The sequence below is a fragment of the Rhinolophus hipposideros genome (assembly GCF_964194185.1).
Source record: "Rhinolophus hipposideros genome assembly, chromosome: 11".
Taxonomy (NCBI): domain Eukaryota; kingdom Metazoa; phylum Chordata; class Mammalia; order Chiroptera; family Rhinolophidae; genus Rhinolophus; species Rhinolophus hipposideros.
Genome location: NC_138057.1, coordinates 31351769 through 31377542, shown reverse-complemented (window position 1 = coordinate 31377542; position 25774 = coordinate 31351769). Strand labels below are relative to the sequence as shown.

General features: G+C 32.8%; 1 protein-coding gene across 2 annotated transcripts in view; it reads left to right on the top strand.

The window, feature by feature from the left end:
* JAK2 (Janus kinase 2) overlaps positions 1-25774 on the top strand; it is a 97160-nt gene that overhangs the window by 49148 nt on the left and 22238 nt on the right. For both annotated transcript variants that reach the window (XM_081067163.1, XM_081067164.1), the window contains exons 6-14: positions 5359-5504; positions 12561-12882; positions 13668-13787; positions 17462-17619; positions 18469-18580; positions 20883-21069; positions 22049-22176; positions 24181-24315; positions 25359-25446. In XM_081067163.1, the coding sequence (XP_080923289.1) occupies positions 5359-5504; positions 12561-12882; positions 13668-13787; positions 17462-17619; positions 18469-18580; positions 20883-21069; positions 22049-22176; positions 24181-24315; positions 25359-25446 (1396 nt within the window). The remainder of the gene's footprint in view (positions 1-5358; positions 5505-12560; positions 12883-13667; positions 13788-17461; positions 17620-18468; positions 18581-20882; positions 21070-22048; positions 22177-24180; positions 24316-25358; positions 25447-25774) is intronic.

Here is a 25774-nt window from a genome sequence, read left to right as displayed (position 1 = left end):
TTCCTTGAATTGGCTCTTTTGAATTTTTATTTTATTTTAGTGTTTTAGATTATTTTAAGGATTTCAAAATTTAGACTTGAGTTTTACAGCATGATTCATGTAGACATAAGTGTCTGGAATATAAGACAGTAAAATTTCTTTACAGAATTTTAAAAAGTTCTTGAACAATTTTAGACTTAAACGTGAGGAGTGAAATATAAAGAAACTAGGTAACTGCATAAAAAGTTAGCTATGATAGTTTGTGCAGCTGCTCATAGGCAGGTGGTTGGATGTTGATACTTAGTCTGAGAGCTTTGTTCCAGTTATTTGTTTATTAATAGTGTTATGTTAAATTTTTGTAGTGTTTTTGAGCATTTTGTAATTTTTTAAAGTATTACCTATATTTAAGCAGTAATTGAAGTGTTTTATCATTAAATAACTTTTGTTTTTATGTGCAAGAAGACTGAGGAGTAGAAACTAAAAAAAAGATATTAATGCTTTTGGGTAAAGATATGTTCTTGGTATCCCCAAAGTGTCAGATTAAGGAGTTCTAAATCAGATTTGTTAATACCATAGGAAATAATCCCACAGTCCTTATGGCTCACGTTTCTAAGATGTTTAGTAGGGCTAATTCAGTTTGTGAATAACAAATTAAAAAATATTTATCTTTTGTGGTATGAAGCAGCCTACTTTTTTTTATTGTCATAAGATATACTTACTAAAGTTTACCATTTTAACTATTTTTAACTGAATAGCTCAGTGGCATTAATTAAGTACATTCACATTATTTTGCCACCATCCCCACCATTCATTGTCAGAACATTTTTCGTTTTCCTAAACTGAAACTTCACACCTTAATCAATAACTCCTCATTCCCCTCTCCTTCTGGCCCCTGCCAGCAACCTGTCTGTCTGCTTTCTGTCTCTATGAATTTCCCTATTTCCAAGTACCTCATATAAGCAGTATTTGCTCTTTTGTGACTGCCTTATTTCTCTTAGCATAATGAATTTAAGGTTCATTTATGTCATAGTGTATATCAGAATTTCCTTCCTTTTTAAGGCTAATTATTCCCTTCTACGTAGTACCACATCCATTTATCTGTTGATGGATACTTGGGTTGCTTCCACCTTTCTTTCGGCTCTTATAAATCATGTTGCAGTGAACATACATGTACAAATACCTTTTTGAGACCCTGCTTTCATTCTTTGGATATATATCTAGAAGTGGAATTCATTGAATCGTATGGTAATTCTATTTTTATTTTTATCTTTTTTGAGGAACTGCTATGCTGTTTTTCATAGCACCTGCACCATTTTATATTCTTGCTAGCAGTGCACAAGCATTCCAGTTTCTCCACATCCTTGCCAGCACTTTCTTTTTTTTTTTATAATAATGATTCTGACAGATGTGAAGCGTTATCTCATAGTTTTGATTTCATTGCCCTAATGATTAGTGATGAGTATTTTTTTGTAAGCTTGTTGGCCATTTGTATATCTTCTTGGGGAAATTTCTATTCAAGTCCTTTGCCCATTTTTTAATCAAATTGGTTTTTTTTTTATTGATGAGTGATATTGATGAGTTATAAGTATTCTTTATATATTAACCCCTTATCAGACTATGATTTGCAGGTATTTTTCTCCCATTCCATAGGTTTACTTTTCACTGTGTTGATTGCATCCTGTGGTGTGCAAAAGGTTTTCATTTTTATGTAGTCCAATTTATCTATTTTTTCTTTTGTGACCTGGGCTTTTAGTGTATTAGTCAAGAAATTATTGCCAGATCCAACATCATGAAGCTTTCCCCCTGTATTTTCTTATCAATGTTTTATGTTTTATTGTTTTAGCTGTTACATTTGGGTCTGTGGTCCATTTTGAGTAAATTTTTGTATATGGTGTAAGGTAAGGGGTCCACCTTCATTCTTTTGCATGTTGATACCAAGTTTTCTCACCACCATTTGTTGAAAAGACTGTCCTTTCTCTACACTGAATGATCTTAGTACTCTTTGTCAAAAATTATTCATCCACCAACCAAATTTTATTCAGCTTCTTTTGTTTCAATAACCATTAAAAAGAGAGAGACAGGCTTTTGAGAATAGTACATTATGAGGTGATGACTTTCTGCTGCTTTTATGATTGTATCATTTCATCTGTGCTGCAGAGCTGATCTATTTTGGTGGCGTGCTAATTAAAGTCCCATTAATAAGGCAAGTTTTCCTAAACTAATCATTCAGTTACTTTACCCTAATATTAATATTATGATATATTTTTGGTCTAGAAAAATTATGGGTGATTTCCAATTTTGTCTTTCCAGGAGGGATTTTCATATTTAGGACAGAAAAATAAATTTTTTCCCCCTTTCACCTCTACCCTGCCCACTCCGGTTCAAGCCATTGTTTCTCAGTCTAGTTGTGTAGGACACAGCTCCCTGGCTCAGGCTGGTATTATGAGCTTTGTGCTCACCTCATACTCTGGCTACTCATGGCAGCCCAGCTACAGGAAGAGCTGTTGTTCACAATCTTAGTGGTAGAGGGCACAGCTCACTGGCCCATGTGGAAATTGAACCGGTGACCTCGTGGTGCTACAACCACCTGAGCCACTGGGCCGGCCCAGAAAAATAATTTTGTAATGGAATCCTAAATGGTGACTGGACAGTACCACGTGCATTTTTGTATTTCTTAATGTTTCTACTTCTATAAATCTGTGCCCAGAAAATAAAAACAAAAGGTTGTAATAAACTTATTCTCCAAGTGTACTGATACTAGGTTAGACTGTATGCATATTAGAGGCTAAATAAAACAAATTTGACCAATGACAAAATAAAACAAATTTGACAAATAACATTCTGAAGAGTAAGAATATGTTGACGTTTGAAAATAACTAAAAAAATAGTTCAGTCACTAAACTGTCTTTAGAGTTTTTAAGACAGTACTGTAGAAAGGTAGATTTGGAACAGGTAAGGAAATAAAAAGCAAAAAGTAAGCTGCCCTTTTTAAATTCATTTTTTCTGAGGATTGTTTTTATATCACCAAATATAGCCACTCGGGAAATGAATAAACTGCTGCCATGTAACATCATTTAATTAATTCATATATATTCAGCCAAAAAAATGGATATTTACTCTATGTTCTTTCTTTGGCTAATTTCTTATTTTGTGATTATAGCTGTTTTCTTATTTTTCTGGCTGAATGCAGATACAAATTCTTGGTTCAAATATTGTCATCTACCCAGATGAAAAACTTTTTCTACAATTTTAATTACACAAAAATTTATTGGTACATTCTGTGATGGTTAAGGAAAGCTAATTTAAAATACAGTGGTACCTGGGTTTTTGAACGTAATCCGTTCCGGAAGACCGTTCGAGTTCTGAAATGTCCGAAAACTGAGGCACGGTTTCCCCATAGAAAGTATTGCAAAATGGATTAATCTGTTCCAGACCTTTAAAATCAACCCATAACACTACAAATTTAGCATGGATTTTACTATCTAATGATACCATAGATCCATAAAATTTATGGTGTTTGTAAACCAAAATGTTCGTCAATGGAGACGTTCGAAAACCGAGGTACTACTGTAATATGCTTTGGTATTTGGGGCTGTATTACATTTGTAACTTTTCTCTAATGGATATATATTATGTTCTTAGTGTTGCTTTCCCTGATTTTCATATTTTTGTTTTCTTCTGGGCATGAGTTCCACAGAATATCTTCATGAACAAAATTTATTTTCCACTAGTCCAATATAGTATATGGAACCAAGAGCAAACTATTAAAAACAATCTACCTGGCTATCAGTTTTCAGGACCTCCTCTTAATCACAATAACGTACTTCCCCATTTTCAAAAAAATGGTGAAGTAACTGTTTGAAATTGAGCAAAAAGAAATCCAGCTCCTTCCTGGAATTAATTTTTCATTACCAACATTTAGGCCTTTGTTTTGTTAATAATGGTTATTTCATTGTTTGTGCCTTTTAAGTAATATAGTTTATTTTCTTATACTAAAATGTTTTATAATTGGTTAATAGAAAGTTAACAAATTTACATGCATATTTCTTTTAATAAAATTACTTTAAAGAATTTATGTGAACTTTAATTTCATAAGTTATCACATCAAAAGAAGGGAAATACATACAAATAATATACCAGAAGGCCCTATATTTTTCTTAACCAGTTTAAAACCTTGGTTAAATAATGGTATTCCAGCTATTATAGCTCTTACCTTTCTTATAAAGAAAATTGCTGCTTACCATTTATTATTATTATTAATTTGTCTTATTAAGAATATTGGTGCTGTTTATGTCCTACCCTTTCCTTTCTCCCATTACATGTTTGATCTGATTTTATCCATATCCCTAAATCATCCAGATCAAAATCTATAACTTCTGTTTTTTCCTTTCCTTCATTCTTTATGTATAATTACAAAGTTATCAGTGTTTTAGACTCTTTTAATGTCTTCTGTTTCTTACATCAGGTCCTTATTATCTCATATCTGAATAATTACAGCAGTCTCTTAAAGAGTATCCCTGAATACACTTGATATTCTTAAAGCACTTCTATCATTGCTGCTTCTACCAATGTTGCTTTAAGAAAAGATGCTTTAAGAAAATGATGCCTTAAGAAAATGGTTCTCTATTGCTTCTAGGATCAAGTCATTCAAGGATTCCTGCAGTCTGACCCCAACTTACTTTTACAAATTTTAATCCACACTATTTTTTCATAAATTGTCTGCCCCAACGAAACTAGTTTGAATCTCTGAACATGCCTTGTGCTTTGTTCTTGTTATTCCTTTTATTTCCTCATCTTGTTTTGTGTTCGTTAAAGAGTACTCCATCTTCAAAGAATACATGAAATATCAAATTTTCCACGAACCCTTCCCTGATTACCCCAACTGGATGTAATCCTGAAGTATCTGTTGTCTGGCCCTCACTATACAATATCTGGCATTATAATTTTCTGTTTATGTTGTTTCACTTCTCTACTAGATTTCAGTCTCCTTGAGGGCTGAGACCACATCTTATATCTCTCTGTATCCAATACAGTCCTTAGTATAAGGCTTTGAATGTATTTGGAACTCAGTACATATTTAATTAATATCTTTTAATTTAGGTAGTTTTGATGTAGAAGATACAATTTGAAGATATAAGTGGTGAAATAGGTTGATATCATATGTACTCTCCAGTTGGGAACCCAATTTCAATCAGTTTCCATTTGCAAAAGAACTTTCACTAACATTTTATGGCAAAATGATTGAAAATCAAAGGACTTCATGTATTTTTTAGGTACATATGTTCTGGAAATCACATTATAGGTTAAAATACTGTAGTAGATTAAAATGTGATAGTGAAACTTATGAGCCGTTTCCTTCTAAATATTTTTTTCCTTTAGTGGCGTCATGATTTTTTGCATGGATGGATAAAAGTACCTGTGACTCATGAAACACAGGAAGAATGTCTTGGGATGGCAGTGTTAGATATGATGAGAATAGCCAAAGAGAAGGATCAAACCCCACTGGACATCTACAGCTCCATCAGGTAATTTTCCTATGCAAATCCGTATACATAAATGGGAACTGCTGGAGCTTTTATGTAATGTATTTGTATTTTCTATGTTTGCCTATACTTTTTGATTTTATAATAATTGAAATTCATATTGGTAACTTTTCTTCCTTGTGCACAGCACATACTTTGTGAAATAAAAGAAATTATTTTTTCTTTTCTTCCATGTTTAAACCAAACAAAGAAGTTAAATATGTAAACAGAAAATTATAATGTCAGATACTGTATACTGAGGGCCTCAAACAGGTACTTCAGGATTATATCCAGTTGGGGTAATCAGGGAAGGGTTCGTGGAAAATTTGATATTTCATGTATTCACTGAAGATGAAGTAATTTCTGATGGACAGTTTTGATGATATAATTGACATACACCACTGTATAAGTTTAAGGTGTACAGCATAATGATTTGACTTACATATATCATGAAATGATTACCCCAATAAGTTTTGTTAACATCAATTATCACATAGATAGTAGGAAAAAAGAGAAAGAAAAACATATTTTTTTCTTTGTGATAAGGACTCTTAGGATCTACTGTCTTAACAACTTTCATATATATCATACAGCAGTATAAACTATCATTATGATATTGTACATTACATCCTGAGTAGTATTTATTATCTTACAACTGAAAGAAATTATCGAAAAGTTGGTGTACCATAGGACAATACCATAGGTGTTCAATACATATTCATTATTTGATTCATTTATTCTGAGAATGCTAGGTAATGTCAGAGGACAGAAAAGAGTACCTGGAGGCATAATTTCTGCCAGCAGATTCTCAAACTGTCTGTATAAATAATTCTGAATATCTCTAAGAGTGTCCATATTTTCTTGAATTAGTATCACCTGCCAAAATGAAAGATTTTGTGGCCCTAACCCGAAAATTTCGATTCAGTAAATCTGAGGTAAAGTCCACAAATATGAGTTTTTACAAGTGCTCCAGATTTGTTTTTAATTTTAGCTCTATTGAGGTAAAATTGACATATAAAATTGCAGAATATTTTAAGTGTACATCATGGTTATTTGATATATGTATAAAGGATTTCCCCTTTGTAGTTTAGTTTATTAACACATCCATCACCTCATATATTTATCTTCTTTTGTTGTCTTTTTTTCTTTTTTTGGTGAGAACATTTAAGTTTTAGTCTCTTTAGCAAATTTCAGTTGTACATTACAGTGTTATAAGTTATAGTCAACATATTGTATATTAGATCCACAGACCTTATTCATCTTACGACTGGTTCCGCAGATTCTTGTACAGATCCATACTCCACATTCTCCAAATTATTCTTCTGCAGTTGAATTTTTTGACAATCATGCCAAACATAATTTTTGAAACATTTTTAAAGCTGTAGCCCAGCTTTAAATGGCTGTAAAACTTCTATTCTTTTTAAAGGTATATATGAATATGTATATATATAAGAATACTTTTTTAAGTTCAAAGTCTAAATATGTGTTTTACATATTACATGCTTACCAAATGAAAAGCTTGAAGATGTCACGAATCTAGTTAAGACTCTTTTTATTACTTGAACTCCTCTCAATAATTGACTTCAATCATTCCTTTCCTGAGTACCTTCAAAATAGTTCATACGCGATTTGCAGGGTATCAATTTCTGTTTCCCTCTTTGGTTTTAGGTATTCTTGTTTTGTTTTCAGATGTCTGTTAAACCTTAACCTAAAGGTGTGGGGGCTTTGATTTCAGGAACTCACTAAGGAATCTAGAAGATTCGAAAGCCCAAAGTTAAAACAAAAACATTTCTGTTTCCACTAAAGTTTTGATCTCTATTAAAAGGCAGACAGATACTCCTTAGGATAGTAGCTCATTTATTTATTCATTAATTCACTCATTTATTAGCTATTGAATACCTGCTCTATGCCAGACCATAGGAGAACAGGGTCAAGGGAGGAGTATCTTACATATCATTAATAGAAGCTGAAGGAATTGAAGGGAACACAGTTGAAGAACTGAGAAGCTTTGAACTACTGAAGATTCACTTTATAAATATGAAGCCGTCTCTAGCTTATGCTATGGCGGAACACTTCTGTTTTGGAATCATGATATTGTCCAAAGTCTTGGCACAGTTTTTTTGTGTAGCTTGCGGTTTCTTTGAGGTCAGGAATCATGTCCTCTATTCTTCTCCCTACATTATTTAGTCTAGTGTCCTAACCCCAGTGAATGTTGAGTAATTGGCGTTTCTCTGGTTCTCTCAAACAGAATATAAGTGCATTTGCAAAATGATGCATTATTTTTTTTATTTTACTTTTAAAATTTTACACATACTAATATTCATTATAAGGTTCCATGATATTTTAAAACAGCTTTATTGAGATATAATTCACATACCATACAGTTCACCCATTTAAAGTGTACAATTCAATATTTTTTTATTGTTGAGTTATAAGGGCTCTTACATATTCTGGATACAAGTTATCATTTATATGATTTGCAAATATTTTTCCTATTCTGTGGGTTGTTTTTTCACTTTCTTGAAAGTATCATTTGCAGAACAAGAGTTTAAATTTTGAAGTAGTCTAATTTATCTATTTTTCTTTTGTCTCTTATACCATGATATTTTGGAATTAGATGAATAATTTATGCCTATCCTGAACAAAAACATGCCTGCTTGCTTGCCTTCTTAATATAATTTAACTCACTGTTTCCTGAATTCTCATTTAGTGCTCATTTCTGAGAAATAGTCAAGCTCTACTCAGTGTTACAATACTCAGGACTGATAGGAAAACAGATTATGAAAACACAATGATTAGTTTTTGGCAGAATTAAATAAACTGCTTTGTTCCCAGAACTACCCAGTAGGGTGTGGATCTCTGATTAGTATAACTAAATACGTATTCCTTCCCAGAGTAATAAAAAAAAAAAAAAAAAGTGAGTTGCATCTCTTTATGTCTGTGTGTGTTGTGTCTCAGTGTGTCAATGTCTGTGAGTACGTGCCTCCATGTTTGTATACGCGCCTGCATATATGTGTTTGTCCATGTGTATTTATTAGGTACTCACTCCTTTGTATTCCATTCTCCTAATTGGCTATTGTAACTTAAGTGTTGGAGTTCAAAAAGTGAAGGAAATGAGTAGGAGTTTTCTGTTTTCATTCTTCATCTGGTCCTTAAAATCCTAAATTTGCTAAGGGGTGGGAAGAGGACAACTGGAGAATGGAAAGTTGAAAGGAGACTGCTGACTTTGCAAACACTAGGCCGGGGCTAAGGACAATGGCAGCTGAGCTCCATAACCTCTTATCACTAGACTCCCTTTCTAAACAACTAAGCAAATACTAGATCTCCCACTGACCCACTCCAATTGTAATAATAAGTTGAAGATTTCACTTTCCAGTACAAAATGTAGTATAGTTTCTAAGGAAAGGCTCAATTTCAGAGCCTTTTAGAACCTTAATTTTAGCATTCTTTAAACAGTATACGAAAAGTGTTAGGACAAATGTTTTTATGCTTTAAGAGTTAACAACTTGTGTCTTTTGAAAAATTGTAGTGTTTCTAACAGATCTCGTTCTGACAACATGACAGTGAAGTGTATTCACCACATTCAAAGACCACACACCCCTGTGGTATTCCCAAAGGATGGATGTCTGGTCCTTTATTCTAGGAATCAAAATGGAAAGCCCTGTTGTATGGTGTTATCTTAAACTCTTCTTTTTATCGTCAAATAAGTTTTTCAAAGCCTTGTTAATAAATCAAATAGCCATTGTTGTTTATGTAAATTGCATTCCAAGTTTAGTAATGCTCTTGGTAACTAATGTTTTTGACAGAAGTAGATCAAGGAGGAATCATTTGCATTCTGTTTGTATTTTTGAGTCTTCAGTGTTTTTCCTAAGCTTATGAGGCTCTCCTATATGCTATCCAGACTTTTATTAAATTTTGTTGTTTAGTTACACATATATAATTGTTATGAAAAGGAACAGAGTGTGACTTTTGAGATCCGAAAAATTATTTAATTATTTATTTTTTTAATTAAAGTTCATTGGGGTGACAACTGTTAGTAAAGTTACATAGGTTTCAGGTATACAATTCTGTGATACATCATCTACATATCACATTGTGTGTTCACCACCTAGAGTCAGTTTTCCTTCCATCACCATATATTTTGTAAAAGGGATCAAAAATAAGTAGAATTTAATGGGTGGAGAGAGGTGAATGATGGAGAGTAGAGATTGATGGCAAAGGCCTTGTAGCAGAAGGGAGCATAGGAAGACTGAAGAGAGTCAGTATGACTAGAGCTCAGAGTCAATAGATGAGGCAAGAGCTAGACCATGTGGAACCTTAGTCAAGTAGACAAGGCTAAGAACACTATGAAACCATGCAAGGGTATTAAGCAAAGTGAAGTGATTAGATTTGTGTTTTTCATAGATCCCCATGACTCCAGTGTAGATAACAAATCAGAGGGTGGTAAGAGTAAATGGAAATGCGGGTTGATCAGAGAGAGTAAGGCCAGTGCAGTGGTGCCTCCAGGAGATGCAGTTGAATAGGTTAGTAATGAGAAAAATGGGCAAGTGAGAGAACTATTTAACGTAAAATCAAGGGGACATGGTGATGGATTGAAAAAGGGAGTTGAGGGAGAAGGTGGTGTAAAGGGTGATTCCTGGGTTTCTGGAGCTTGTAGAAGTGATGCTGGTTACTCAGGGAATGTTGTAAGAGGATCTCAGTAGGATGTCAAGGGGATTCATGAGTTTGGTTTGACTCACTGGAGAGCTTTCGGGACATCCAAATGAAATGGGTAGATTGACTGGACTGGAAGATAAGGGTCTGGAGCTCAGAGGTCTGGGCTAGAGAGAGCGATATCAGAGTTGTTTGCATATAGAGTGTCTAGACAGAAAGAGAATACGTGTGGATAAGAAGAGAGCCCATAGTTAAATCTTGAGGATGTTCAACATTTAGTCACCAAGTAAAGAGGAATGAACCTGTAAAGAAGATTGAGAAGGAGCAGCCAAAGAGATGGGAATAAAATCAGGAAAGCTAAGGAGAGAGAGTTTCAAGGAGAAAACGATCAACAGTGTTGGATGCTTCTGAAAAATTACAAGAAAAATAAACACGGGAATTCGGTTTTAGCAACATGGACGATTTTCCTGATTTTAGCAGGAGTAGTTTCTGTGGAATGATGGAGCGTAAGCCAGACTGGAGTGAGCTGAAGAGTAAATGAAAGGCAACGAAATGAAAACGGCTGTATAAGCTCTTTCAAGAAGAGGCCTGATAGGCTGTAGCTAGAGGGAGATGTAAAGAGATTTTACATTTAAGATGAGAAGACCATTAGTATTTTTAAAACATATGGATAGAAGAGACATAATAAGTAGAGTAAGTCTTCAGAGGGCAGATGTGTGTTAGCACATGTCAAAGAACTAGCTTTAACTGGCAGGTTTATACCTCGTTTATTACAGCAGGAGGGAAAGAGGAGAGAATGAGTGCAGATGTATATAGGTTTGCTAGCAGGATATTAAAGGAGCTCTGCTTAAAGAAGCTTTTTTTAGAGAAAGAGATGAAGTCATTTGCTGAAAAGTGAGGAGGAATGTAACTTAGGTTTGAGGCTGAAGAAGGGTAGGAGGTTTGAGGAAATTGGAGGTTTGACATAATTCTGGGACTTGGGAACATTAGATGAACAGAGAAATGTTATAAAAGTGATGGTAGAGAGGAAAGCCTATTTGAAATTGGTGATTATAAATTTATAATGCATATCTACCTTGTGAGATGACTCCCCAGCAGCTCTGGCTACTTGAGTGCAAAACAGAGAGTTCCTTTAGTTTGGGGGACGGGAGTGGGGAAGGTCTGATTTGTTTGTAATCTTTGTTGATACCCATGGAATAAATACTCTCTTCATGGCCAGTTTTGAGGTATCAACCTGACGTCACTGAATGCAGAATGGGGAAGAGATGAGCAGTAGCAAACCCTTTCCACCATTCACATATGATAGACTTACATAACCTCAAAAGTGTAGTTAATAAAATATAAAATAAGCCTTGTTAAATGTAAAATAATTAGGAAGTGATATGTTTTGAGTACTTAAGACCTATATTTTTAATATAATGTATTTATTTGTAGGTTTATATAACTTAAATTTTAATGAGGGCTATTTAACAATCAGCTCAAAGTAATTCTTAAAATGTGATAATAAGCTCTCAGCATGAGCCAGCTCCAGCATTGGCTGTAAATACTCAAATACCAGATAGAATGATAAATGATATTGTGGAGTGGTGTACAGAATACTGTCACACAAAACGGGGAGCATCTAATGTAGTTATAGAAGTCCAGAAAGGTTTCCTTTGATGATGCTTGAGCTGAGACTTGTAGAATGAGTAAGAGCTAACCAGATAGGAGATGGGTGATGGGAAGAGGTTTGGCATATGCGAAGGCTTGGAAATTTAATAGAGAAGTACCTTTAGAAATAAAATGTTTTTCATTTGTCAGATATTTGAGCAGGAGGGAAATAAATTACCTACCTTTTTTAGGATATTTCACATAGAGATGGAAATACAAAAGAGTCAGAACATTTCCAAATGCAATTGTTTCGATTGCAGAAGCATTATTAGGAGTTATTGAACCTGGCCTAAGAAAATTATGTATGCAAAAGAAGTATGTTTGCATAAGGAATAACAGTAGCATTCAACACAATGTAACAATTTCCAGAATTTAGATAAATGCCTTGTGTATGGGATCGTAGGAAATATTTGCAACACGGTGCCCCCCCCCAAAAAAAAGGGTATGTAAGATAATCAGAAAAAAACAAATTTTTAGACTCCATTATTAATTAGACTAACTTTTCATTTCATTAGGGGAAATAAATTAACATCTGCTATTCTGAACATGTGAACTCAGAGAGAATTTGTGTATGTATTCATATCATTAAACGAAACCTTAAGGTTTTATACTGTGTGGACGGTGACTGTCACTTTTCTCCACTGTGTGCTGTTGCACTTACGTATCACAGAGAAAAGTAGTAACTTCTCTTTTAATTTTGTTTTAGAATTATATTCCAATTTGATTTGTTTTTCTGTGTATGCTCTTTATCCCTAGCTACAAGACATTCTTACCAAAATGTGTTCGTGCAAAGATCCAAGACTATCATATTTTGACAAGGAAGCGAATAAGGTACAGATTTCGCAGATTTATTGAGCAATTCAGCCATTGCAAAGCCACTGCCAGAAACTTGAAACTTAAGTATCTTATAAATCTGGAAACTCTTCAGTCTGCCTTCTACACAGAGCAATTTGAAGTAAAAGAACCGGGAAGAGGTTCTTCAGGTGAGGAGATTTTTGCAACCATTATAATAACTGGAAACGGTGGAATTCAGTGGTCAAGAGGGAAACATAAAGAAAGTGAGACACTGACAGAACAGGTAATTCTTAATGATATGTTCTCATTCTTTGTTAATTTAAATAGAATGGCAATAGAAGCAAAGTAATTTTAGTTATTTGAAAAATGGTCTTGTATTTTTATTCTCTTATTGATAGAAGTGTTAAGTTTTTAATGGTGTGAAGCCATCAAGGTCATATTCATAGTTCTTTTCTGATTGTTCTTAAATGATTTTGTATTTAATTCTTTCTGACAAAGTAATTAGTATTGGTGTTCTTACAGTTTCAGAAAAGGTATGAATTCTGTGATTTTTAAGGTAGTTTTGTCTCCTTTTTTCTTTTACTATTACTATTACTGTTACAGGAGTCACAATCATAAAATTTACCTAGAAAAGATTAATTTTGATTGATTTTATGATGATGTATACCTGTTAAATAATTTAGTTTGTCTTAAGTTTGCATTATAAGCTTTAAGTTTGTTCATGTCTATGTTGTTCTTAGATTGTTATTAGAGATTTAAATTTTTCCATCTTCATTCTTTGGTAGTTAGAACTTTCAATTTTCTGGCAATGGTTCCTAGTAATGTTGATTGGATTGAAGTGTACTAGAGCACACTTAATCCTCTCATTTTTAAGTCAAAGCAAGATATAGTATAATCTTAGGGTTAGATCATTGGGGGAGAGAATACTACTTAATGCTTACCTACTGCTATCGGTACTTTTTTATTCTAAAAAGAGTCTGTTATGAAGGTTAGCTCCTTTCTAAGTCTTGTTTTAAAATGACTCCATAGATTCTACCGGTTTTTAACTTCAAATGCTCTTAATTATAGGATTTACAGTTATACTGTGATTTTCCTGATATTATTGATGTCAGTATTAAGCAGGCAAACCAAGAAGGCTCAAATGAAAGCAGAATTGTAACTATTCATAAGCAAGACGGTAAAAACCTGGTAAGTTTGCTTTATGACTAAATCATAGTTTTGCTGTTCAGTTGTTAGAAATAAGTATTTAGAATCTTAATACTGAAGTTATTTTCTTGTAGGAATTTTGATTGTAGTTTTAAATATAGCTCTAAACATAAATATCAGTTTAGTCAGCTTTTTTATTACATCTAGCTTTTTGTATCACTACCAACACTATCTTCCCAGAGTTTCTTGTACATTGATATGTTTTTCACTCATTTTTATGATCAACAAAGCACCAGTTACTTTTTCTTGCCACTCTGGCCTGTGTTCTCTGTTGTAGTACTCATTCCTGACTATAACCTTTTTTTACCAATAGAGATGTACATACCAGTCAGACGGCCTAGTTAAAGGAAAGAAAGAAACCAAAACAATACTATCAGGAGTTTATGTAACAAAATGTAAACCAAACCAGGTCAGCTCTACCCAAGCTGTAAGGCATGATTGACTCTAAAAGATTTAACCCTTTTTCTTTAAATAGCTTCAGAAATCCCACTTCTTTTAATTGAAAGGAAAGAAATGAATTCCTTGTGCTCTGCTGTTAAATTTCTTATTTGGCTCTGTTTTCTTTTTAACTCAGATATTTCTTGACTTCCTGGTTTAAACATCGTATTAATTAATGCTATTTGTTCATTTAACTTAAGTATCTGTATGTACCTCTGTGGCCATTTTAGGTTTATATGCGTATTATCAAAATTATAACTAACTTGCAACTCATTTTAGTCAGCACGCTTTCCTGTTCTTAAAGATATTATTAACAGTGTGCACCTACTCCCTACTAGACTATGAGCTTCTAGAAGGTAAGGATCATATGTTTTTGTGTGTTTTTATTCCCTGCACCTGGCGCAGTGCTCTAGGGCCTAGTTTAGTAAGAACTTGATAGGTATTTCATGGATCAATGAAAGGATAATTAATAATTATCAAGCCCAATGTGGAATTTATTGAAGAAATATTTACTCTATAAATACCACAAATATACATGTGTATTCTATAAAGAGTTTAGCGATGCTAATGTGAATATCCTGTAGTAACGTAAAGAACTTCTTTATGGTATATTCTTTGGACTTGGCCTTATTTTAAGCCTGTACTACAGAGAGATTAAATAACTTTCCAACGTCACAGTGTTAAGTTAAGTGACAGGGCCTGTGTAAACCCAAATGCATGATTTGATAACCTAAGCTCTTAACTGTGATACTACCTTGTTTGTTGAGGATTCCTAAAGCTCCTTAAAATACTACTTTGACATTTTGTTGGAATTGCTCTAAAAATTAATTTGGGAAGAATTGACATTTTCTTACCATATTACATTTTCTATTTTAAGGATACCTTATATTTCACCTTGTATCCAAGTATGATTTTTATGTTCTTCAGTAACTTGATAGTTTTATTTATATTGATATATCATGTTTCTTGCTGAATTTTATTCATGCTATTGTATGCTTTTTCTGTTATTTATGAGGATTAAGAACTTTTTCTTATTTTTCTAACAAGTTATTGCTAGATAGAAGAATAGTTAATTTTTGCTTACTGTTACATTTTCCAGTCTGTTAGTAGGTTAATTACACTTTTTTTTTATTATCCTTTTTCTCTTTACTCTGCCGTTATTTTTCTTTCTTTTTATCTTTAAAAAAATATGGTAAAATACACTTTTCATAAAATTTAGCATCTTGATCTAGCAATTACATTTCTGGTATATATCTGAAGGAAACAGAGTCACTGTTTTGAAGAGACATCTACACCCCCATGTTCATTGCCATATCCTAGGATGTAATCAATCTTTTAATTTTTTTGTCAAACTGATAGACAGAAATTGCTGTCCTCTTGTTATATTGCATTTCCTTAATTAAAACTTGAGATTGAGCAATTTCTCATGTGTTTATACATCAGCTGTTTGTATTTCTTCTTCTGCGAACTGCCTTTTCATATCCTTTGACTAGTTTTTTTTATTTTTAATTGATTTATGGCTTTTATTCCTTCAATGCATATTGGGTATTAATCCTTTGTTGTACAGGTTTGCAATTCTACAAGTCTTTTAACATTGTTTATGGTATCTTTTACAGTATGTATTTTTATGGCCTAATTGTATTAGTTAAATACTTTTTATGGTTCAACTACATCACACACTTCTTTCCTTATAATAATTTTTGTTATAGGTCTATATTCTATGTTCTCATTATAACTAAATATTGTTCATTGCTGAGCCAAATAGTATGCTGTGATCACATTTTCATTATTGTACAACTTTTTGTTTTCAGGAAGATAATCATGACGTCAACATTTTTTTCTTTGTATGTCTTTCCACTCCCTACGAAAACTCACTACAAAACTTTCCTACAAAGTAGCTCACTTCTCAATACAGCATTTCACATAGTTAAATCTGTCAAATATTATATCACTTCTGTTTCTTTCCTGGAAAAGTCCCTCCTTGATCAGTGGGTTTTACTATCTAATCTGGACTAATAGTTCTCTAGGCCATGCCCAGCTGTAATCTTTGAGCATCATTTTATTACCCATCGTGGGAATTCTCTTCTTATTTCTTTATGTTGGATCTCTAATTTGCTGAATCTCATATTTGCCTTGTTTTTCTGGATATATCCTTCAGGACCTGTTGGTGTCTTTATTGGGATTGTGACAAATTAGAAAATGAATTTAGGGAGGATTTTTACATCTTTATGATGTTGAATTTTCCTATCCAAGAACATGGCAAATCTTTGTATATTCAAGTAGAAAGTTGAATCTCACAAGAGTGTTTTGAAGTTTTTCTAAAAATGATTTTGTACATTTTTGGTTAAGTTTAATTCTAGATATTGTATTTTTTTGTTGCTATTATACACGGGACTGTCTTTTTTATTATATAATCTCATTGACCATTTTTTATATGTGAAAGATATTGATTTCTGTATCCTGCTATCTGAATAAATTATTTTACTGTGGTAGTAGTTTTACAGTTGTTTTATTTTGGGTTTCCCAAGTATACAATCATATAGTCTCCAAGTAGAGATCGTTTCCAATTTCCTCCTCCTTGTTTCCAATTTCTATATTTATATTTGCTTTCTATGCCTTCATTATGTTAGTACAGTATAATACCATACACTATTAAATAGTTGTCTTTCTTATCTTCCTGATTTCAGGAGAATTTCCTTCAGTGTTTTCTTATTAAATAAGATGTTGCATTTTAGACTGATACGTTCACATATATATGTATGATATAATCATAGCAAAGCTGTATATGATTTTAGTTTATACTACATACATTTTAGATTATAGCATGATTACTTTAACTTAGCATGTATATTTGGTATGTAAAAATAAATGCTTGTTATTTCTTATTAATGCCAACTTTTGTATCAGATTAGAGAGATTTCTAATTGAGTTGAGTAGCATATTTCTAATAAAGATACTGGAAAATACAGTAAAATTGTAGATGTAGAGTGCACTGGAAAGGCATGATAAGCCCATATTTGAGAGGGTCTTAAACATCAGACACAAGAATTTGCCATTCAAATTGGGCAATTAGGGCAATAAAAGACATTCGAGCAATTTAGAAGAAAATTAATTTAGGAGAATTACTCTAACAACATGGGGTGAAGAGAATTTTCAAAATATAGCATGCAGTTGACTTTTTCAATGATACTTACTTTATTTTTCTTTTCTCTGCTTAGGAAATTGAACTTAGCTCATTAAGAGAAGCTTTGTCCTTTGTGTCGTTAATTGACGGATATTACAGATTAACTGCAGATGCACATCATTACCTCTGTAAAGAAGTAGCGCCTCCAACGGTGCTGGAAAATATACAAAGCAACTGTCATGGCCCGATTTCGTGAGTAACACAGACTTTAGAAGTAAATTTTTAAAAAAGTAAGAGAGATATTTACAAAGAAGGTTTTACACAACAGAGTGATATATAATACATAGGTTTAAGAGTTTAGGAAAAAAACATCTTAACTTAAGTACTTTTTTGTAACAAAAGTCTGTTTACAATCAGATTAAATAAATAAAAATTAGGATTATTTAGGATATAATTTACCATCTGTGTCCCAATCTATAATACTGTTAATTTGTATAAGTTTGACATTTAGTTGACAGTATAATATAGTATAAATGAAACTTTTAGAGATGATTTCTGCTTTCAGGTATATTACATTTTGAGTTTTCTTTCAAGATGTGCAGCTTCAATAAATCATATAGTATATTTAAAAAATCAGTAGTCTGTCACTTGCCATGGGTCTCCTATTAGACTTTGGTATTATATTAAATATTAAAAGTGTACATCGTTTTTTTTATATTAGAAATTGCTATAGTGGAAGAGAGAAATATTTTATGATACATTGTTTATATAGTTAAATGAAGTTTTATGAGAGTGAGTGTAGTTTTTAAAATACTAAATTTGTAATCAAAAGGCAGAAAATTCAACTGAATGATTTGTTCTTTGTGATTTTGTATGTCCTATAATACCTTTTATTTGTTTTTAAAGCAATATAATTGCCTCTTAAATTGGTTTAACTGTATTGCAAAATAGCTTTGTACCTGTAATAGTTTTCCTTACAAGATTTTTGATAAACCTATAAAATAGAGGAGAGTTCTAAAAATTCTGAATTTTAGATTTGACTTTTGATCTTTTAGATGACATCTTGCTAAGTTATCATTCACATTACTTTTTTACCTTTAGAATGGATTTTGCCATCAGTAAACTGAGGAAAGCAGGTAATCAGAGTGGACTCTATGTACTTCGATGCAGTCCTAAGGACTTTAATAAATATTTTTTGACTTTTGCTGTCGAGGTTAGTATGTCACATTAATTAATGGTAATATTTTTATTTAGTCCATATAATTTCTCCTTTATGTTTACCATATTTCCTTTTTAATACTCTGAATTATAGCTCTGGATATGAAAACCAGCATAATAATGTTTACTTTAGAGATTCTGCGTATATAATAAACAAGATATAATTCCTAGGATTTATATAAAAATGTAAAATGATTTATAATGCCTTTCTATGTTTTTATTTAGAATTTATTTTATTTTTTGATGTTTGGGTGTGACAAATGTGTCAAATTGCATCAAGCCTCTTTATTTTTACAAAAAATAGAAATCTTTACCAAAACATGTAGGACAAAATAAATCAGAAGCAGTTTCCTTTTACTAATAATGGTTACAGGTTAGAATGAAATACGGCAATAACAAAGAAACAAACATTATTACACTTTTAACTACTGGTTTTCCAGTATTAAGAATAACGATCTACAATGTATGTTTTAAGTGTAAAATTACAATGAAACTGCACTATTAATACAGATTATTTTGGATTTCATCTAAGATTGCTTACTATCCAAAATTACCTAAAAATATACTATCACTTATAAGGTAGTTTTATGGTATAAATCTTGAGAAATCTCATAGCAACTTCCAAAATTTATCTTGCTTTTTAAAAGTAGAGAAAGTAAATATTGTGTTATTCAGTTATATTAAGTTTTATAAAATGCAACCGTCTTATATTTAGCATATGTAGAGCAGACTAACTATCGATAAAAACAGAAAGTAGGTCACTTCATAACATTAGCATTGTAAAATGCTAATAATCTATCCTAACTTCACAATATCTTCTTACTAGTATAATATACAGCTGTCCGTTATATTCAATTATTAAATCAAAATGTATAATTTTTTATGTTTTTCCCAGCCTAAGATGAGGGCTGTGTATTAGGGAATGTATGATATATTGTCCTTCTTCAAGAAATCTATCTTTTGGAAAAAAATAAGCAAGTACACCCCCAAAAATACTAAATTGAGCATTGTAATTATTCAGTATAGACAATAACAAAAAGGACTACAATTATTAAGAAAGATCTTTTGGAGTAGGAAGGACTTGAGATTGACCTTGAAGTATCTAGTCGATTTTATATAAATCATTCTAAGTAGGTTGAATATGTTTATACAAAGCAGCTCAGAAAAGTAGTTAGATGAATGAACAAGTTCATAATATATCACATAAGACAAACATTGAACAAATGAAAAAGATTAAAGTTGCCGTATTAGAGATAATTATGCAAATACAGTAGTGGCGCAATGGAATGGGTAATCACCTTTGCTTGTGGGATGGGGTGAGAGTTGTTAGGGAAGACCTCACAGAAGCAGTGATATGTAACTGAGTTTTTTGTTTTTCTTTTTTTTTTTTTTAATTGGGGTACAGTGGTGTGTTTTTCCCAGGACTCTCATCAACTCTCTCCAAGTCAAGTTGTTGTGCTTTTCAGTCTTAGTTGTGGAGGGCACAGCTCAGCTCCACGTCCAGTCGCTGTTGTTAGTTGCAGGGGGCACAGCCCATGACCATCCCTTGCGGGAGTCAAACTGGCAACCTTGTGGTTGAGAGCCTGCGCTCCAACCAGCTGAGCCATCTGGCCACCCCGGGAGCTCAGCAGCAGCTCATTGACTTCATTCTAGTTGTGTAGGGCGCAGCTCGCTGGCCCATGTGGGAATCGAACTGGCAGCCCCATTGCCCAAAGCCTGCACTCTAACCAACTGAGCCATCCGTTTGCCCCTTAACTGGGTTTTAAGGAATGAACAAAAGCCCTTTGCTCAGAAGGAGTGAATGTACATTCATAGGTAGAGAGATAGCATGTACAGTTATCAAGACATGAAATAGTATAGCATTTGCGTGAAAATTTTTAAGTCACTTAATATAGCTGGAGCATAAGCTGTATGTTTGGAGTGGCAGAGTTGAGGTTGGAGATGGAGGCAGAAGCCAGATAAAGGGAGGCCTTATATGCTAAATTAGTTTTCCACTTTATCTTGTAGATGATAGAAAGCTGTTAAGGATGGTATTATTATTATCATTGCTTTCTTTTTAATAAAAAGAAAGTCAACTCGTAAACCGTTTCTGTAGACTATGCAATTGTAATTAGATTATCCTTTTTGATGAACCAAGCACCTCTGTCACCCTAAACTGATACTACATTTATTAGGATTCATGATTCAGATATCTAAGTGTTCCGTTGGTTATTTTTGTGAAATTCATTTTATCCCAGTAATCACTATGATATCCATTGTAATTTTTCCTCCCTCTTTTTGTAATTTAACTTATATAGCGAGAAAATGTCATTGAATATAAGCACTGTTTGATTACAAAAAATGAGAATGGAGAATACAACCTAAGTGGGACTAAAAAGAACTTCAATAATCTTAAAGATCTTTTGAATTGCTACCAGATGGAAACTGTTCGCTCAGACAATATAATTTTCCAGTTTACAAAATGCTGTCCTCCAAAGCCAAAAGGTAAAATGATTTTCTACTTATTTTAAAAATGCTAGTCATATATTATGTTTATGGTGAGTGGTATCATTAGTATATTGATTTCAAAAGAAATATGAAAGAGGCAGCTCTAAAAACAAATTAATTTTGTCTCACTCTGTTATACAAGCATCCTCAAATAGGATTGTCCAGTTTGATTTGGCCTGTCTAGTAGTGACTTGAAGTTCCTTAATTCTAAAGTGGTGTTTAAAAATAATTGCTTGCTACCTGAGGGATGATGTAGATGCCTGATCACTGCACTGTACACCTGAAGCTGAACAATAATGAATGCCAACTATAATTTTAAATATATATGTATATATATATGTATGTATATACTTACAAGAAGTGGAGTACAGCATTAGAAATAGAGACAGTGGAAATATAATGGCTCTGTACGATGTCAGAGGGATAGTGGATGGGGGGAGGGGAGTTCACGCAGTGTGAGGGATATAAATGATAAACATCTAAGTATTACTTTGTCTTGTGCACCTGAAACTAATAAGATAAAAAATAAAAAAAAACAATTACTTGATATAAATCAATCAGTTATCTATTGAACTGAAAGAAACACCTCACTACCAAATTGTCATATGTTCTAAATAAAAGCTTTCATATTCTTTTAGAATTTTAATTTCTGTATTTTTAAAATAAAAATAGTAAAGTTGAAAAGCTCTTGGAATAAAGGCTTATTAAAAAGTAATAAAATTCCTGAAAAATTGTCTTAGTTAAGGAAGTGATTATAATTTTGAATGTTTGAAATAACTGCTTAGAATACATTAAAATTCAGTGAGTAAACTCCTAAAATAAGTTTCTGTGGGAAAACAATGAACAATAAGAAGTTGTTAAGCAATTCTTAGATAGAGAATATATTTTATTTTACCCTTTTGGAGCAGTTTATATCCTCATGAGTTTTGATTATATATGTATATTTTTTCATTGTTTCTTTAATTTTTCTTTGCAGATAAATCAAACCTTCTAGTCTTCAGAACCAATGGTATTTCTGATGTGCCCACCTCACCAACATTACAGAGGCATAATAATGTGAACCAAATGGTGTTTCACAAAATCAGAAGTGAAGATTTGATATTTGTAAGGCTGGTTATTTTTTTTTTTGTCCTTTTAAAATAACAACTGTTTTCTTAATGACCGACCTCATATACATTCATGTGACATTTGAAACTATTTTATTATAACTTATATTGTCAAAATTTTATTGCAGTTTATTTTTATTTCTTGTGAAAATGTGATACCAAACTTGAGTTAGAAATTAGCAAAATTAATTATTCTAAGAAGGAAATTGTATTCTTTCAGGGTTTTAAAAATATTTCTTTATAAATCCTAAATTAAAAATCTACAAATGACCTATATCTAACTCTCAAGTTGTAGAGAAAGTAAGGGAAATCTAAGGGATTAAAAATAAAGAAGGAACTGAAAACAAAGTGCTACAAAAGAGCTGATGTTTTGGCTGTAGAATGATGTTGGGAGGTTGGGTTTAGGCTCCCTAATCAAGGGGATTAAGATTTAAAAGCAACACAAAGAAGGGCCAAGTTTTAAGGCCTATATAAGAGCAGGAGTTAAAAGTGAGGCCTGAATAAAACCAGGACCTGCAAGTAAATACATCCTCAGTAAAACAATATGGGGATTGTGAAAAATTCATCAACTAGCCAAAGGATAAAAGGAATGTTGTCTGTTTTAGTTGGGCTCTTAGTTAAGAAAAAAAAAGTCTCTCCTGAAAATATGTAAGCATATGCTTTTGAGTTTGGGTTTCTTTATACCACCTGTATGGTCTGAGAAACCAATGGTACACCCCTAGTAATACCCTGTGGTATTGGCAGAAACAGAAACAAAATCTTTTTGGAAGAACATGCCATTAACTTAGGGCACCCAGGATATCACAGATGAAATGCCTGCAAACATGAGCTTTTAATTGAAAATTTTAAAACATTCAGGGAAGTAATCCAAGAGTAAGCAAGAGTCAGCAGACCAAGAAACATCAAAATTAGATCTCCAAGCACTTCATATAACAGACTTTTCAGATAAAGATTATAAAATCCATATATATGTTTAAAGATATAAAAAGAGTCGGAAACATGGGGGGAAAAACAAGACATTATTTAAAAAGATCAAAAAGATTTAGGGGAAAAAAAGCATAGAAATGAAAAACACATTCATTGACATTAAAACAAAATGGGCAGGTTAGAAAGCAGATTATTTATGGTTGAAGAAAGAATTAGTGAATTGGAAGATAGATCTGAAAATTGTTCATTTGCAGCAGATAGGGAAAAAGAAATAGAAATTATGAAAGAGAGGTTAAGGGACGTGGAGAGTAGAATTAGAAAGACCTACTGATGTCTAAGTTCCATAAGGAAACAGTAGATTGAATTATCAAGAATTGTAAAGACAGAAATCCTCATATGAATAATAGGAAGCATAGAGTCGCCAGGTAACCTAACATTACAAAACTAATAATAGAGATTCAGTTTGAAACAGGCAGCCCTGCTTCAGGGTGCAGGCTTTCAATAATTATTCTGTAAGGATATGCAAGTAAATAGTGTTAATAGCTAATTATTGAGCATTTACTATGTGTCTTGGACTGTACAAAGTGCTTTTCATGTATTTATTCATTTGTTGTTCATAACAATCCTGTGGAGAAATAATTATCCTCATTCCTTAGATGAGGGAACCAAGGCAACTGCAGAACAAAGAGATTACATTGCCTGTATAAGGTCACACAACTAGAAGATGGTAATAAGGAACGAGTCAGATATTTTGCCTCCATAGACCATACTGCACTGCCTTTCTACTGCACTATTCGGAAAGGCAAATGGAAAAAAACAGATTCATATATAAATAAATGTAGCTAAACACTGACACTGTAAAGAAGTGATAATGATAGCTAATTCAGGGGTTTTAAGACCAGAGTGGAACCAAAATACACTTTATTCATTAATCCTTATTTTCTGTCTTCTATTACTTTGTAAGGAAGCAGAATTTAATTAATTTGTAGTCTCAGATCTTGGTTTAATTGAGCATATTTCCTAATTCTCATATCTTTCTCCATCTGTACTCATTCTTTTTTTTTTCCTTCTAAAGAATGAAAGCCTTGGCCAAGGCACTTTCACAAAAATTTTTAAAGGCATAAGAAGAGAAGTGGGAGACTATGGTCAACTGCATGAAACAGAAGTTCTTTTAAAAGTTCTGGATAAAGCACATAGAAACTATTCAGAGGTATGTATGTTCTTTGTATCGTTAATATAGTTTATGATATTTAAAAATGTGATCTCACATGCACATAACAGGGTCTTTCTGAGAATGCCTTCTATAGATAATTATAGACTCTTTTCTAATAATATTTCCAAACTAATTACTTTTAGCATCGTGTTATAGGTATTATTACATCTCTGCATATACTAGGGCAGTGGCTTTCAAATTTGGCTTCCCAGAGCTTTATAGGTTCCACAGATTTCCTCCACAATTTCATCCAGTTAAAAAAAAAAAGTTTGAAAGAACTGTGCTAAGGAACATGCTAGGTGAAATATGGATGCCTCTGGGCATCATCTAGGGGTACTAGCCCACAGAAACCCAGCGGCCAGTTGCCAAAGTCCTTAGCATAGCAACGCATCACCAAATGTGACATAACAAGCATTTATGATACTTAAAATGTCTTCAAGGATGTTAGTGGACGATGATGTGAAACATACAAGCCGAAGAACTGTTCTAATCCAGAATACCACGGTGTTGGTGATTGTGACCCTCAACAACCATAGCCAGAAGGTTCTAGTCAAAGATGAGTTAGGGTAATGTTGATAACATGCAAATCTCCCGACATAGTTGCCATGATGTTTTATCTGAACAGAGATCATTGTTAATTCCCTAGGAAGTGTTATTTGAAGCTCCTATCTATTTATTTTAGTCCCATATTTGTATCTCTGGTGTCTACCTCTGTTAGTACCTCTGTTCTCTACTCTAGGTGTCATGGGTCTAAGCCCGTTTACGTTCCATCATTCATGGTGCCCTGTAGCACTATTGCTCTCTCCTTATTCCAGGCTTACTCAGGGGTTTTCCGGAATGAACTCTAGCACTAAGGTTGATGGCAGTTACAAGTCTATATAAGGGGACCAAAGCACACTTGTAGTCTTATCTCGAGTTCTGCTTAGAATAGGAGAAAGTACATTTCTCTTATGGCTAAGACTATCTTTTTGAACTATGAATACTTATACACACAAACAATAATTCTTTTGCATTTTTTATATGGTTTTGTTTTTTGTTAGTCTTTCTTTGAAGCAGCAAGCATGATGAGCCAGCTTTCTCACAAGCATCTGGTTTTAAATTATGGAGTATGTGTCTGTGGAGAGGAGAGTAAGTAAAATCTCTGGCTTCCTTAAGTTAAAATTATGCCTTTTTCAGAACATCCATTTTTGTTTAGATAGAAAATTCAATTTCAGCATCATAGTTAGGTATCAATATAAACTATAATTTAACAAGAGTTAAATATTGTTTAAACTAAAAACATTGTAGAAGTATTCAGTTATGTCTCCTAAAAAAGGAAATCAGTGAATTAAATTAAAATGCAGAAAACTGTTCATATAGCTTATGTTAAAATGTTAAAATAGTAGAATTATAGTAAACAAATGTCATAACTTTTTCTGTTTACCATAACAATAATGATTATCACTGGTTCAGCATA